The 13,411-nt window shown below is 43.6% G+C and overlaps 2 protein-coding genes across 3 annotated transcripts in view; one reads left to right on the forward strand and one right to left on the reverse strand.

The window, feature by feature from the left end:
• Positions 1-12,746, reverse strand: part of LOC140327158 (cytosolic beta-glucosidase-like) — a 48,208-nt gene extending 35,462 nt beyond the window's left edge. Inside the window, exons 1-2 of one of the 2 annotated variants that reach the window (XM_072406388.1) lie at positions 12,648-12,746; positions 2,999-3,168 (exon numbers count right to left, since the gene is read on the reverse strand). In XM_072406388.1, the coding sequence (XP_072262489.1) occupies positions 2,999-3,065 (67 nt within the window). In that variant the 5' untranslated portion in view covers positions 3,066-3,168; positions 12,648-12,746. Of the gene's footprint in view, positions 1-2,998; positions 3,169-12,220; positions 12,312-12,647 lie in introns of those variants that run through there. The other variant, XM_072406389.1, reaches the window with a different exon arrangement.
• ADGRA3 (adhesion G protein-coupled receptor A3) overlaps positions 10,713-13,411 on the forward strand; it is a 46,153-nt gene continuing 43,454 nt past the window's right edge. The window contains exon 1 of the mRNA XM_072406387.1: positions 10,713-12,147. Coding sequence (XP_072262488.1) covers positions 11,927-12,147 — 221 coding nt within the window. The 5' untranslated portion in view covers positions 10,713-11,926. The remainder of the gene's footprint in view (positions 12,148-13,411) is intronic.

Genomic DNA, 13,411 nt, shown 5'->3' on the forward strand with positions numbered 1-13,411 from the left:
ACTTTCAACAATAAATGTGTACTGTAGTCTTCTTCATGGAAAAATAAGACATCCCCTGAAAATAAGACCTAGTGTGTTTTTGGGAGCCAAAAAAAATATAAGACAGTGTCTTATTTTCGGGGAAACACGGTAGTAAGTTTTATTTTTATTTTCTTTTAAAGATATAAGGAAGATTAGCAAGTGAGACAGTAGCCAGTTTCCTTATATCTTTATAGCATGATATATATTTCTCAGGCCGGGTTTACACCTTTACAATGCACGAATGTTAATGTACACTGTGCTAAGGCTGCTCCATCACCTTGGCTGTCATTGCAGCTCGGTGCCCCTAAAACATTTTTTGGTAACACAAAGCAGATAGTGTATTGCTTTAGTGCTTTGAATTGGGATTCAAAATGAATGGCACCAAAACAAGCCAGGTGTTGCAACACAAAGGTGTACACCCAGCCTAAAAACCTCACACAGGTACATAACATGCATTTTTTTACCTGCACTGTAAGGTGTGGATTTTTATCACTGTTTTAACACGGTCAGCATTATTTTAATTGCCTCTTTTTTGTACAACATTTAGGGGTGTATTTACACAATTCTACCTAGATTCTGCAGCTTATTCTTTATAGCATTTTCTTATTGTGAGTGATGTGCACTTTTATATTTCGCCACTAGGTGTCAGACTGAGTCATAGCTTTAATATGAATTGAAACAAGTAATCATAAGGAATTGAATGTCTGTGAGCAAAAATAAAGCTGAATTGTCAGGCGAATAAATTATCCTACACCACTTTGTCTTTTGTTGCCAATATAAATAAAATAATAGTAAGAATCCTAAAAGTCTTTAAAATTAAATCAATGTAAACCCCAATTTGCAAAGAATAGGGCATGGGCTATTGCTCCGTATAATAGTGATATCTTGGAAGATCCACATGTATGTTAAAAAAAAAAAAACGAGCTAATGATAAGAAAAAATTTCTAGTTTATAGGAAATTTTTGGGGAAAGCTATCAAACCTTCCAGTATGTTTCTGGGGTATGGAAGAAAACCCACGCAAACATCAAAGAATATACAAACTCCATGCAGATAGTGTCCTGGCTGAGATTTAGGCCAGGGACCCTAGTGTTGTAAGACAAGATTGCTATCTCATCTGTGCAGCACTAAAGCTACGTACACACGTCAGATTTTTATCGCCCGATAATCGGCATCGGCCAATTATCGGGCGAAAATCTGCCGTGTGTACAGTCGGTGTTGTCCATCGTCCGGACGACCGACCTGCCGGATCCACGGACGATGGACGACAGCTGATCGTAATGAAAGTGAAGGGGAGAGCGCGCAGCAGGGTGCCGCTCCGTCGCTCTCCCCCTCCCCTCTCCATAGAGCATGAACGGTGCTGTATGTACAGCATCGTTCATGCATCGTGCAGTCTTTTCTCGTTGGAAAGGATCGTGAAAGATCCTTTTCAACGACAAAAATTGGCAGTGCGTACGCAGCTTTAGCAGACCACACAACAAACACCATGGAAGAGTGAGATTACAGGTAAATAAGTTTATTTACAAAAAGATCAGGTTGAGGAGAAGTGAGCGTACAAAGGGTAGGTATGTGATAAATGCTTTTACCATTCAATGTAGATGTTTTACTTACAAAAACACTTTATTAATACTTGAATTCCTTGCCCAGTTTGCCCTAGCACTTTGCAATGCAGTCTGCAGTGATGTTATATGTTCTCCCTGTGTTTGTGTGGGTTTCCTCCCACACTCCAAAAACATGAAGTTAGGTTAATTGGCTTCCCCCCAAATTGACCGTATACCGCGATTATGACTATGGTAGGGATCATGAGCCCCCTTTGAGGGACAGTTAGTGAACTGACTATGAACTAATATGTTGGCGCTATATAAATACTGGATGATAATATTATTACATCATATTAATATTAATTTTAGTACTGGAAACAATCTATAAAGAAATATTTGTAAAAATAAAAAAATAAAAAGAATGTGTTTGTCACAGTTTGGTGCTGGTTAATCACTGTTGGCTCATCACAGCTGTCCATCACTGGGTTCCCAATTGTGGAATGGACTTACAAGTCACAAAAATGTTGCAGTGAGCATGTCTATGATCAGTTTGGATGAAAGTTGTCATATAATCACAGAGATTAGGCATTCATGGATGCAAAGGAAAAAGATCCAGTAGAAATATTTTCTGTTGCCATTATTGTTGGGGTTCCATATTAACTACTGACATTGTCAAATAAAATCCCAAATTAAAATTGTGATTTCAGCTAATCAAAGAATACTTGAAAGGGCTCCATATAAAGCAAAGAGCACATCACACTGACATTACACAACAACTGATTTACATTAGTGATATTACTTCGCTCTGAAACTCAGGCAGATGTATGAAAGATCTGGATGATGACCCACATAGCTGTGACAGCCCGGCATGTGTAACATGTCCAGAAATTTTACATTTCAGGAAACATCGGAGATTCTGCTTTGGTATGCCATGCTATGCTAATACAGAACATCAACATACATGGGAGCAAATGTAGAAACTGATCTTGCTTCTAGTCGGATGGTTTGACAGTTTGTGATCATGACCCCCAATTACAGGATTGCAGTGCTGAAGAGACACACATTTAATATATTTTCCAGATACATGGCAGCAGGGTCAATCTAGGCACCCGGGGTCCACCAGCATTAGTGAGAAGGGGGGACCAGCAGAATGCATAGCTTTCCTGGCACAGTGGTATTTTTGTAAGGCAGCAGAGGTCCACCAGAGAGCACAAAAATTTAATTTTAGGGGCAAATGAATGGGCACCACCACAGTCCTCCTGTGTGCAAATTTGACCCTGAATGCCAGCACTTTGGCCAAGCTCCCTGTCTTCTAATGTGTTGCATTGGAGATAAAGAATGTGACGTGGCAACTAGAACTGGCAGCAGATAGTAGCTCCATTTCTATCCATATGTGTGGTCTCACCTGAAAGAGAACCCAGAACAATGTTATGATTACCTTCAATTTGATATGCTGCAGTTGATGCTCCCCATGCAAATGAGTCAGGAAACTTTCCACTTTCCATGTTTTCTGGTGTAGCCCCGGGAACCTCAGCTGCTATCAAATGACGCTGTTTACTCCACTATGTCCTGTTTATGCTTTGCTCCTCTCCAGATGTATAACTGAAGCTGTAAAAGAAATTATATTTACAAAATTGTAACTTTAACATATCCTCACAACTGAATACAAACCTGACGTGTTATGGCGTACTTCAAGCTTATTTGAGAAAGTAGGTGTAAGTTAATTGAGATCAGATCCTCCAAATATATCCTTACAGAATAAATATACTGCCAGCCCTAGGTGCATATATAAAAAAACAGGATAGAGAGGAGGGGCTTTATGGACAGGTAAAACATAACGTTTACTTATACCATATAGAATAAAGAATAGTTCATATGAAATTGGTGGGCCAAAAGGTAGTACACAAAGTATTGCTACTGCATTGAAATAGACTCAGAAATAGATATACAATGGAAGCCGTGGTCATCCCCATCCCGATGCATTACGCGGATAGGCTTCCTCTGAGGAAGTAGAGATATACAGCATAAACTAATGATTAACAAAATATAAAAGGGTATAAGTTACAATAATATCAATGTAAAAAATAATAATTGTATATTAACAATTAACAATTTATATTATCATATAAATGTGATTACACTACAGATGATATACAATAAATACCTTAATTCAGCTGTGTGTAAAAACGTTGTAAGGCAGGTGAATCTGGATTTATAATGGCGATATTCTAAATATATAAAAATTAAGGTGGTAATAAAAATGTTTGATGTGATTAGCCAAAACATTAAAAACCACCCATCTAATATTGTGTAGGTCCCCCTTGTGCTGCCAAACCATGACCCAATGAGGTTTGGTCTACACAAGACCACTAAAGGTATCCTGTGGTACCTGGCACCAAAATGTTAGCAGCTGATCTTATAATTACCACTGCCTCTGATATCCTACATCTCAAGGTTAACAATGCTCACAGAATGGCATAAAATAAAATGTGTTTTTTTACAACCAGGCCACCTTTTCCCATTGCTCCATGGTCCAGATCTGATGCTCACGTGCCCTATAGGTGCTATTGTTGGTGGACTGGGATCAGCATATATATAGCTATATCAGCGAGCTGAAATACACCACCTGATTTATTAAAGCACACCTACACTGGAAAATATAGACTATCACAGGTGAATCGGATCTTCCAGGTTTCAGAACCTAGAATCGAGTCGGTGAAGAACTGAAAACCATTGCCAAATAATAGAAAATGATTCCTGGTTCGCTGGATCACCTAGGTTTTCCCATGATAAGTCTATCTTCTCCAGTCATGCAGAGCTTTAATAAATCAGGCTCAGTGTGTTCTGTCACCTTTCTCTAATAGATGTTTTCTAGAAAGTTATGATACAGTAGCTTCTCAATAAGCCCTAGATGTCCATGACTTTGCTGCCAGTTGACCAGTTGTCTTTCCTTGAACTACTGCTGGAAAGTCCTTACTAATGAATAATGGGAACACGCCACTACCCCTGCTGATTTGGAGAGGTAGGGGTACAATTTTAGCCACCCCATTTTTTTCAGGTTTTAAAACATTATCTTTATGAACCGACTGTTCCCTTGCTGCATAATTTATTCCATCTCTAGACAGGTGACATGATAAGGGGATAATCAATGGTATTCACCTCACCTGTCAGTAATATATCAACAGTCTGATCATTCACGTCAACCCATTAAGCAAAAGCAGAAGAGATTCACATAAGCCTCCACTGGAGGGGGGGTTCTGGAGGGGCAGACAAACTAATTGCACCTCTTTATAGAAATTATTAAATGTGCAACCTACAACAGAGATAAATATACAAATACAAGAGACTCTGCTGGACCTTCTCTGTGATGCAAAAGTTTTTCCTTTGGGTTTTTGAATTAAAAAAAGGATAATGTGATAGCTGATTATATGACATCTGAAGGATTACTTCTCTTTACTAGTTCTATTCACCTCCCAAGTTTTGGAGAAGAGGGACACTTGTAGTGCATGGTATCTAAGTAAATATGCCCCTATATTGCAGATTATAAAAATGAATTATGCATAAACTTTACACTAACATTTTCTTTATAATAGCTATTAAAAGAACATAGAAGGTTGAAGGGATGAAGGTTTGGCGCTAAATAAGTGAACTATGTTTACTTTGTACAGAGATGTATAAATCTTTTATCGTTTATTATTATTACACAGTGTTTATATAGCACCAACATATTACGCAGCGCTGTACAAGTCCATAGTCATGTCACTAGCTGTTCCTCAAAGGGGCTCACAATCTAATGTACGTACCATAGTCATATGTCTTTTTTTACAGTCTAAGGACAATTTTGAGGGGAAGACAATAATCTAACTGCATGTTTTTGGAATATGGGAGGAACCCAGAGTACCTGGAGGAAACCCACGCAGACACGGGGAGATTCTGCAAACTCCATGCAGATAGTATCCTAGCCGAGATTTGAACCTGGGACCTAGCACTGCCCATTATTATTAACAAACAGTATTTATATAGCACCAACATATTATACAGCGCTGAACCTTAGGCTTCCCCCAGAGGTTTCCTTGGGCAATGAGCAGTTTGAGCCTCCCAACTCTAGGTGATCCCAATGATCTTTTTATTATTTCAATTACACTCACCTGTCCCTGATCCCTCGTTGGGCACCTGATTCTCTTCCAGGTTCCGGATCTGTGATTGGCTGGGCTTGAATGATGCAACATCTGCGCATGCACACGGATCATTCAGTCCTGGCATGCTGGGATATGCATTATTATACGGGTGCTGTGTATGTACAGCTCAGTGTACATTGCAAGGAAGATAAAGCAAGTTTATTTTATTTCAGAAGAGACATCACCTCTACTTTATGCAATAATAAATCTGCATGATCACATTTTTTTCTCTCCTTGCTTTAGTTCTGCTATTACTGTATAGAAAAATGGACAAAAACATGTTATGTTTAAATCCCCGCTGCAGAACAGGAAATGGAGAGAAATCTCTAAAGGGGACACAGGCAGCAACAAAAGAATAGTACTGTAGAATCTCTGTGAGTTTTTATTGTCTCTGCCGTCCAGTTCCGTGCCTTCTGTTTTTCAAATCCAATATTATTAATCAAATAATCCCCACTTGCCTTTTTTTCTATATAAAACTTGTACATACCTGTGCTCACTTTGTTCTACATGCGTGTACTCCTGAAATGACTGCATGGCAATTAAACCATGCCTGCATAATGTGTGCTCATTGTAGTATTGTATAGCACATAAAACAATGACAAGACTGGAAATGTAACACAAGGCTATATAACAATAGACATCCCAAACCTTGCAGCTTAGATCATTTACAGGATTACTTTCAAGGCTTGGACTTGTCTAAAGCTGCGTACACACCTGCAATTTTTCTCGTTGGAAAGGATCTTTCACGATTCTTTCCAACGAGAAAAGACTGCACGATGCATGAACGATGCTGTACATACAGCACCGTTCATGCTCTATGGAGAGGGGAGGGGGAGAGCGACGGAGCGGCACCCTGCTGCGCGCTCTCCCCTTCCCTTTCATTAGGATCGGTCGTCGTCCATCGTCCATGGATCCGCCAGGACGGTCGTCGGACGATGGACGACGACCGACTGTACACACGGCAGATTTTCGCCCGATAATTGGCCGATACCGATTATCGGGCGAGAAAAATTTGCCGTGTGTACGCAGCTTAACAGGGCCCTGTGATTGTGCTACCTGTGTCACCAGTCCAGCTGCTGTGACTCCACAGGGGAGACAAAACTTCCGGCTGTGCTGATATGTGCACCAGGTGGCAGCTGATTGGATGGATTGGCTCCCGTCCAATCACATTTCAGAGATAATGTACACACATCCAAGTCACAGCCAGACCTTGCACTCAGCTAATCATAGTCTGAAGTCTACATGTAACTAAGAGGGGTGGGGGCAAGTGTAGACACAACAATCTGATCAGTGGTGGAGGCAGGGGTTGTAGGGGCAAAGATGATCAGTGGTAACGGGGGAGTTAGAGGGGGCAGTAGGGAAATCAGTAGTGAAGGTGAAGTCTTAGGCTATGTACATATGTGCAATCATTGTAGTTGGAAAGGATCTTTCATGATCCTTTCGAACGACTAACGACTGCAATGAAGCATGAACAAGTGCTCTCTCCCCTTCACTTCCATTAGGATCGTTTGTCGTCCATCGTCTGTGGATGCGCCAGAACAGTCGTTCGGAAGATGGACGACGGGCACTGTAAACACGCAAGATTCTCATCCCATAACGTCCCTGAGCCGATTGTCAGATGAGAACTATTGCATGTGTGTACCTAGCCTTAGGGATCAGTGCTCATGAGTGGTAAAGGAAGAGTCATAGGGGGCAGTGGTGATCAGTGGTAAAGAAGAAGTTGCAGTGGGGCTGGAATGATCAACAATGGAGGGGGGGGGGGTGCAGGGAGCAGTGGTGAGTGGGGAATCATGGGAGGCAGTGGTGATTAGTATTGAAGGTGGAGTTTGGGGGCCAGTGGTGTTTAATGGTAAAGAGGAAGTAATAGGGGACAGTGGTGATCTGTGGTGAAGAGGGAGTCAAGGGAGGCAGTGGTGATCAGTGGTGAAGGGAGTCGTGGGGGGCAGTGGTGATCAGTAGTGAAAGGGGAAACATGGGGGCAGTGGTGATTAGTATTGAAGGTGGAGTTTTAGGGGCCAGTGGTGTTCAATGATAAAGAGGAAGTCATGGTGGGCAGTGGTGATCAGACTGACAATCAATGATAAAGAAGGAGTCGTAGGGGGCAAAGGTGATCAGTGGTGAAGGAGAAGTTGTAGTGGGGCAGGGATGATCAACAGTGAAGGGGGAGTTTCAGGGGGTTAGTGGTGAAGGGGGAGCCATAGGGACAGATGCAGACAGTGACACAGGAGGAGGAGAGGACACTGCTCTGCAGAGCTTACATTTTAAAAGGTGGGGGAAGTAGCACATAAAAAATCAAAGATTTCACTGCTCCTTTTTAAAGATAATTGTCTTTTTTATAAAAATTAAGCTATTTAGCAGGAGAAAATGCTATGGGTCACCTTAGAGCTGTGAGCGGATTGGCAGTACACAAGCATGTGTTATCGGTGTGTACAGTTCATACAAAAGATAAACCCTGCATTCCCCATACATTCACCTACTGCACATGGGGAAGAGCTCTGGGCAATAAATGTGTGGCCTTACTAATGGTTCTTGAAAGGAGTTCTGAGGCAGGGTGCTGGGATGTTTCTGGGAAGTTATATACAGCACCCACCAGCTATGATCAGCCTGCATTGCACAGAGAAGCACAGAGCCAGGTGATGATGCCATTGGGTCTAAAATACATATAATAAAAAGGGAAATGGAAACTGACAGTAACATGTTGAGAATGCGAAAAAAGGTGTAACCAATGAATTCCTATTATCATTATTAAAGAAGGATTTATATAGTGCCAACATATTACGCAGCGCTGTACATTAAACAGGGGTTGCAAATGACAGACAGACTCAGGAGGAGGAGAGGACCCTGGCCCGAAGAGCTTACAATCTAGGAGTTGGGGGAAGTATCACACAATATAAGGGAAGATATGTAGTTGTGAGAAGTAGTGACGGTTTTAAGAGACAGAAGAAGACACGTAGGCAAGTTTGAAAAGATGGATTTTAAGAGCTCTTTTAAATGAGCAAAAAGTAGGAGCAAGCTGAACAGGGCGGGGAAGGCCATTCCAGAAATTCGGAGCAGCTCTAGAAAAGTCTTGGAGCCGTGCGTGTGATGGGGTTATGAGTGAGGAAGTCATTATTAGGTCATCGGAGGAGAGAAGAGCCCAGCTAAGAATGCAAAAGATATGTAGTTTCAATTTTAAATTTTGTTTCTGAGCAGAAGAGGACAAATCCCCCTCACCTCTGATGATGGATGGGGGTTTGCTGGTCTGAAGTCATCTGAAATGTTAATTGGGCAAGTGTGACATTTTCATTGTTTCCCTGCTGGTACAGGGATCAGACAAACACCTCCCATTGGGGGGTCATACATATGAATAGTACATGGTACTCATGTCAGGTGAAGGCTGCTTGTTGATTGCAGACAATCTTGTAGCCAATTCCCATGAATAATTGCAGGGGCTTTAATTTATATTGCAAATGCACAATATCCTCCTCTTCCTCGCAGATAAAATTAGCCTCCGACCATCATTGTAACACTGATGGTTGCCTTTATTATAAAGTGCAAAGAGGGCACTCTGCTAAAAAAAAGAAAATATATACATATACATACATATAAATATGTGGTACCCAATACACTTTCTGAATGCAGGTGAAACGCTCATTACCAAGTGCTATGATTTGTTTGATGCATGGCATTCACACATGCACACAAACGTTGCGATTTGAAGATGGACTGCTGGGAACCTTAATCACCTGTTGTGTACTTTGCCAACCCACTGCTACCACCTGGGATTTTCTGCCCAGGTGGTAGCAGTGACACCTGGGCAGGAAATCCCAAGGGTTGGCAAAGTACACAGCAGGTGATTAAGTTTCCCAGCAGTCCATCTTCAAATCGCAACGTGTGTGTGAAGTGTGGGTATGCTGGGGTGGTAGAGGTGAGCGGTGGTGAAGATTGCTGGGGATGAGGGGGTCATGGGTCATTTTTTTAAACCGGTGTAATTTGCACTTTCCCTGAACACAGAAGGGGAATACACATTTGTAATAAATCCAATTTCCAAAGCCTGGAAGACAAAACACATGTACTTCACATGTAACTTCATTGCTTGACTTGTTTCTTTTGAATAAAAATGAAGTTATTCAGCAGAAAACTTATAACCTGTTAAATGCAATTCTTTGCCACAAAAGCGCACATCACAGGAGTGGCTGCATCAGGTTGCAATGTTGATGTTCACAGCCTCAACCCTGTCCAGGAAAATGCCATGGAGGTGCACAGGGGAAAGAGGTGATCAGTGGGGGGGATTGCAGAAGAGCAAAGGTGATCATTGGGAGAAGGAAAGTTGCAGGAGGGAAGAGGTGTTCAGTGGGTGCAGAAGGACAATCTAACTAATCATCATTCAGTCTATTATGTGCCCTATAGGCTCTGTCTGTCCCAGGATTCATGGATTATATAGCGCTCATAGCAGTCTCATTGTGTTTCCTGTACCTGGCCTCCAATGTGTGCCCTATAGGCTCTGTGTAGCAGGACACATAGATCATATAGCGCTCATAGAAGTCTTATTGAATTTCCTNNTACCTGGCCTCCAATGTGTGCCCTATAGGCTCTGTGTAGCAGGACACATGGATCATATAGCGCTCAAAGAAGTCTCATTGAATTTCCTGTACCTGACCTCCATTGTGTGCCCTATAGGATATGTCCCAGGACACATCGATTATTTAGCACTCTTATTGTGTTTCCAGTACCTGGCCTCCAATGTGTGCCCTATAGGCTCTGTGTAGCAGGACACATGGATCATATAGCGCTCATAGCACTCTAAATGTGTTTCCTGTGCCTGGCCTCCAATGTGTGCCCTATAGGCTCTGTGTAGCAGGACACATAGATCATATAGCGCTCATAGCACTCCCATTGTGTGTTCTGTGCCTGATGCCCCCTCCCCTCCAGCATGTCTGTGCATGGAGAGGAGGAGACATAGGAGGAGGACTGTCTGTAGTAAAAACAGCAACTGGTGTGAAAGTAGCAGGAAGGACTCTGCACAAAAATCTAAATCCTAAACTGTGATACAGAGAACACAGACCACACCGGAATACAAAGGGAACCCCAACACTGGAGCAAAGAACCCAAAAGACCCCAATACTGGAGTACAGAACTGGAGAGACCCCATAGACAGTACACAGATCAGACTGCGATCATCTAAAGCTGAGACTTCACTACAAGTGAGCAGAGCCCCCTCTCCAAGAGACACCCCTTCCAAACAGAGCGAGAGGAGACCTCCTAAAATGAAGGCCACAAAGTAAAGGCAGACCCCTGTAATTGGAGGACAGAGGGTAAAGCAAGAACCATGCCCTGGAGGGCACAGGGTAAAAGAAGACCCCCATTCTGAAGGACATGGAGTAAGAGGAGACCCTTATATTAAAGGCACCCCTTTCCTAGGGAAACCCCTCTCCTGGAGGGCACACAGTACAAGGGGAGACAGAGTAAGGAGAAATCCATAAGGACCGAGATACCATTATGGAGATATTAGGGATTATTCGGAGACCCTGCCAATAAATTGAGCAAATACTCCTCCTCAGCTGGGATATATGGAGTGATGAACTCTCACTACAGACTCTAGAAGTAATCCTATACCCCATGATGTATTTAGGGACCCCCATAGAGAAGTACAGGGTAACCTAAAACCCTCTCACATCTGGAATTACAGGGGAAATTATAAACCCCCTACCCAGCAGTTTAAGGAGCACCCCCATTCTAGAGCCACCCAGGAGCAGCACAGGAACATACCCCTCCTTGTATTACAGGAGACCCCCATCCAGGAGCAGTACAGGGGAGGGCAACCAAAGAGGACACCCATCTAGGAATACAGGAAAAGCCCCCACCCTACAGTAGAGGAACCCCCTATACAGAATTTGCACAGGGGGTGATCACAGGGCCCCATAAAGGATCAGTACTGGGGCTGATCACAGGGGGCCCATATAGGATCAGTACAGGGGGTGATCACAGGGCCCCATAAAGGATCAGTACAGGGACAGCCCCCAGCCCAGGGAGACCCCCAGCTCACACCTCCCCTCCCCCAGCTGGAGGTGAATGGAGTGAGCGGAGCGGGCGGACACATCCTGGCCCGGAGCGCTGTGCAGACACCAGGAGCCCCCGGTGCCCCGCTCCCAGCACAGAGGGGGTGATTCCCGGTACAGGAGGAGGAGGAGACCCGGCACTGGTCAGGCATGGTGCTGCGGATGGAGGCCCGGGCCCTGTGCCCGATGCTCGCCTTGCTTTCCGTACTGGCTGTGGCCGCTCTCCCCCCGGGATGTAAGCAGGACGGCCGGCCCCGGCCCCCGGGTAAGACTGGAGGATCCGGAGGGGAGGCCGGGAAGGTTCTGTGTATCAGCCCGGAGAGCGGACAGAGATTACCGCTGGGAGACCTACCGAACCGAACCAGCACCCTGTAAGTACCCCGATCACAGGAGCCCATTGTCTGTTATTATTATGTCCCTTCCATGTCCCCCCCCACCACTTACCTGCACACTTCTCTAACTGCCCCAGGATCAACTTTCAAAAAGTTAGGATTTGCATATTGCTGCACACACCCCCACATGGCAGTTTTGGGGCATTGTGATTGGTGCCCTGAAACTAAACTCTGAATTGTTTGGGGAATGGGGGTCATCATAACATGTGCCCCATACCCAGCAGAAGGGGCATGTTCTCTTGTACAGCATTCTACACTGGGGCAGATATCTTCCTTCTTCTGGATGTTATTGACTTTTCACCCCAGGATTGGTTGTGATGAAACTAGGGGGATGGGGTGACTACACTATAACACCATAGGACCCTGCAAGGGGATGTAGTCACCAGGAAACAGGAAGGAGATGTGGGACAAGTTGAGATGAACATGGAAGGTATAATAGGAAAGATTAGTGTGGGACTACCGGTGCCAGCATGCCCTACCTGTGCCTGATATCCCTCAGCTGCTGTAGGTTGTCGGGTTGCTCTGGTCTGCCAGCAATGGCTGTGCTATGCACGATCTGACATATTACTTTATTCAGCAATTGTTCTGGCCAAGTGAACTTCAGCCTGATTACTGCACTGGCAGCCATACCACAGCCAGGCCTTTGTACTGAGCTGCCAAGGTGGCACCGAATGCTTCTGGATTTTGTATTCATTGCCTGCTGTACACTTAAGCATGTTTGGTTCACACTAGGATTTTTAGTTATTACTAGGAACCCACCTGTAGGTAACTTCTGGTTTATACTGGGAACCCACCTGTAGATAACTTCTGGTTTATAATATACTAGGAACCCACCTGTGGATGATTTTGGTTATTGTATGGAATGCTCTGGTAGGTAGGAACCCACCAGTGGGTTTTTTTCGTTCACACTAGGAAGCAAGCAGTGGGTATTTTTAGTTATTACCAGGAACCCATCGGTACATAACATCTGGTTTAAACTAGGAACCCACCTGTGGGCATTTTTGGTTCACACTACGAACCCTCTGGTAGGTAATTTCTTGTTCATGGTACAAGCTTTCTGACAGATTTTTTATTGATACTGAGATCCCACCAGTAGATATTTTTAATTTATACCAGGTGCCCACTATACGTGTTCTTGGGTTTATACTAGGAACCCACTGGTAGGTAATTATTGAAGTCTCTTGGCTTTTACCAGTGGGTGTTTTTGGTTTATACTAGGAACCCACTGGTAGATAATTATTGA

This window comes from Pyxicephalus adspersus, chromosome 3 (assembly GCF_032062135.1).
Source record: "Pyxicephalus adspersus chromosome 3, UCB_Pads_2.0, whole genome shotgun sequence".
In the NCBI taxonomy this organism is placed as follows: Eukaryota; Metazoa; Chordata; class Amphibia; order Anura; family Pyxicephalidae; genus Pyxicephalus; species Pyxicephalus adspersus.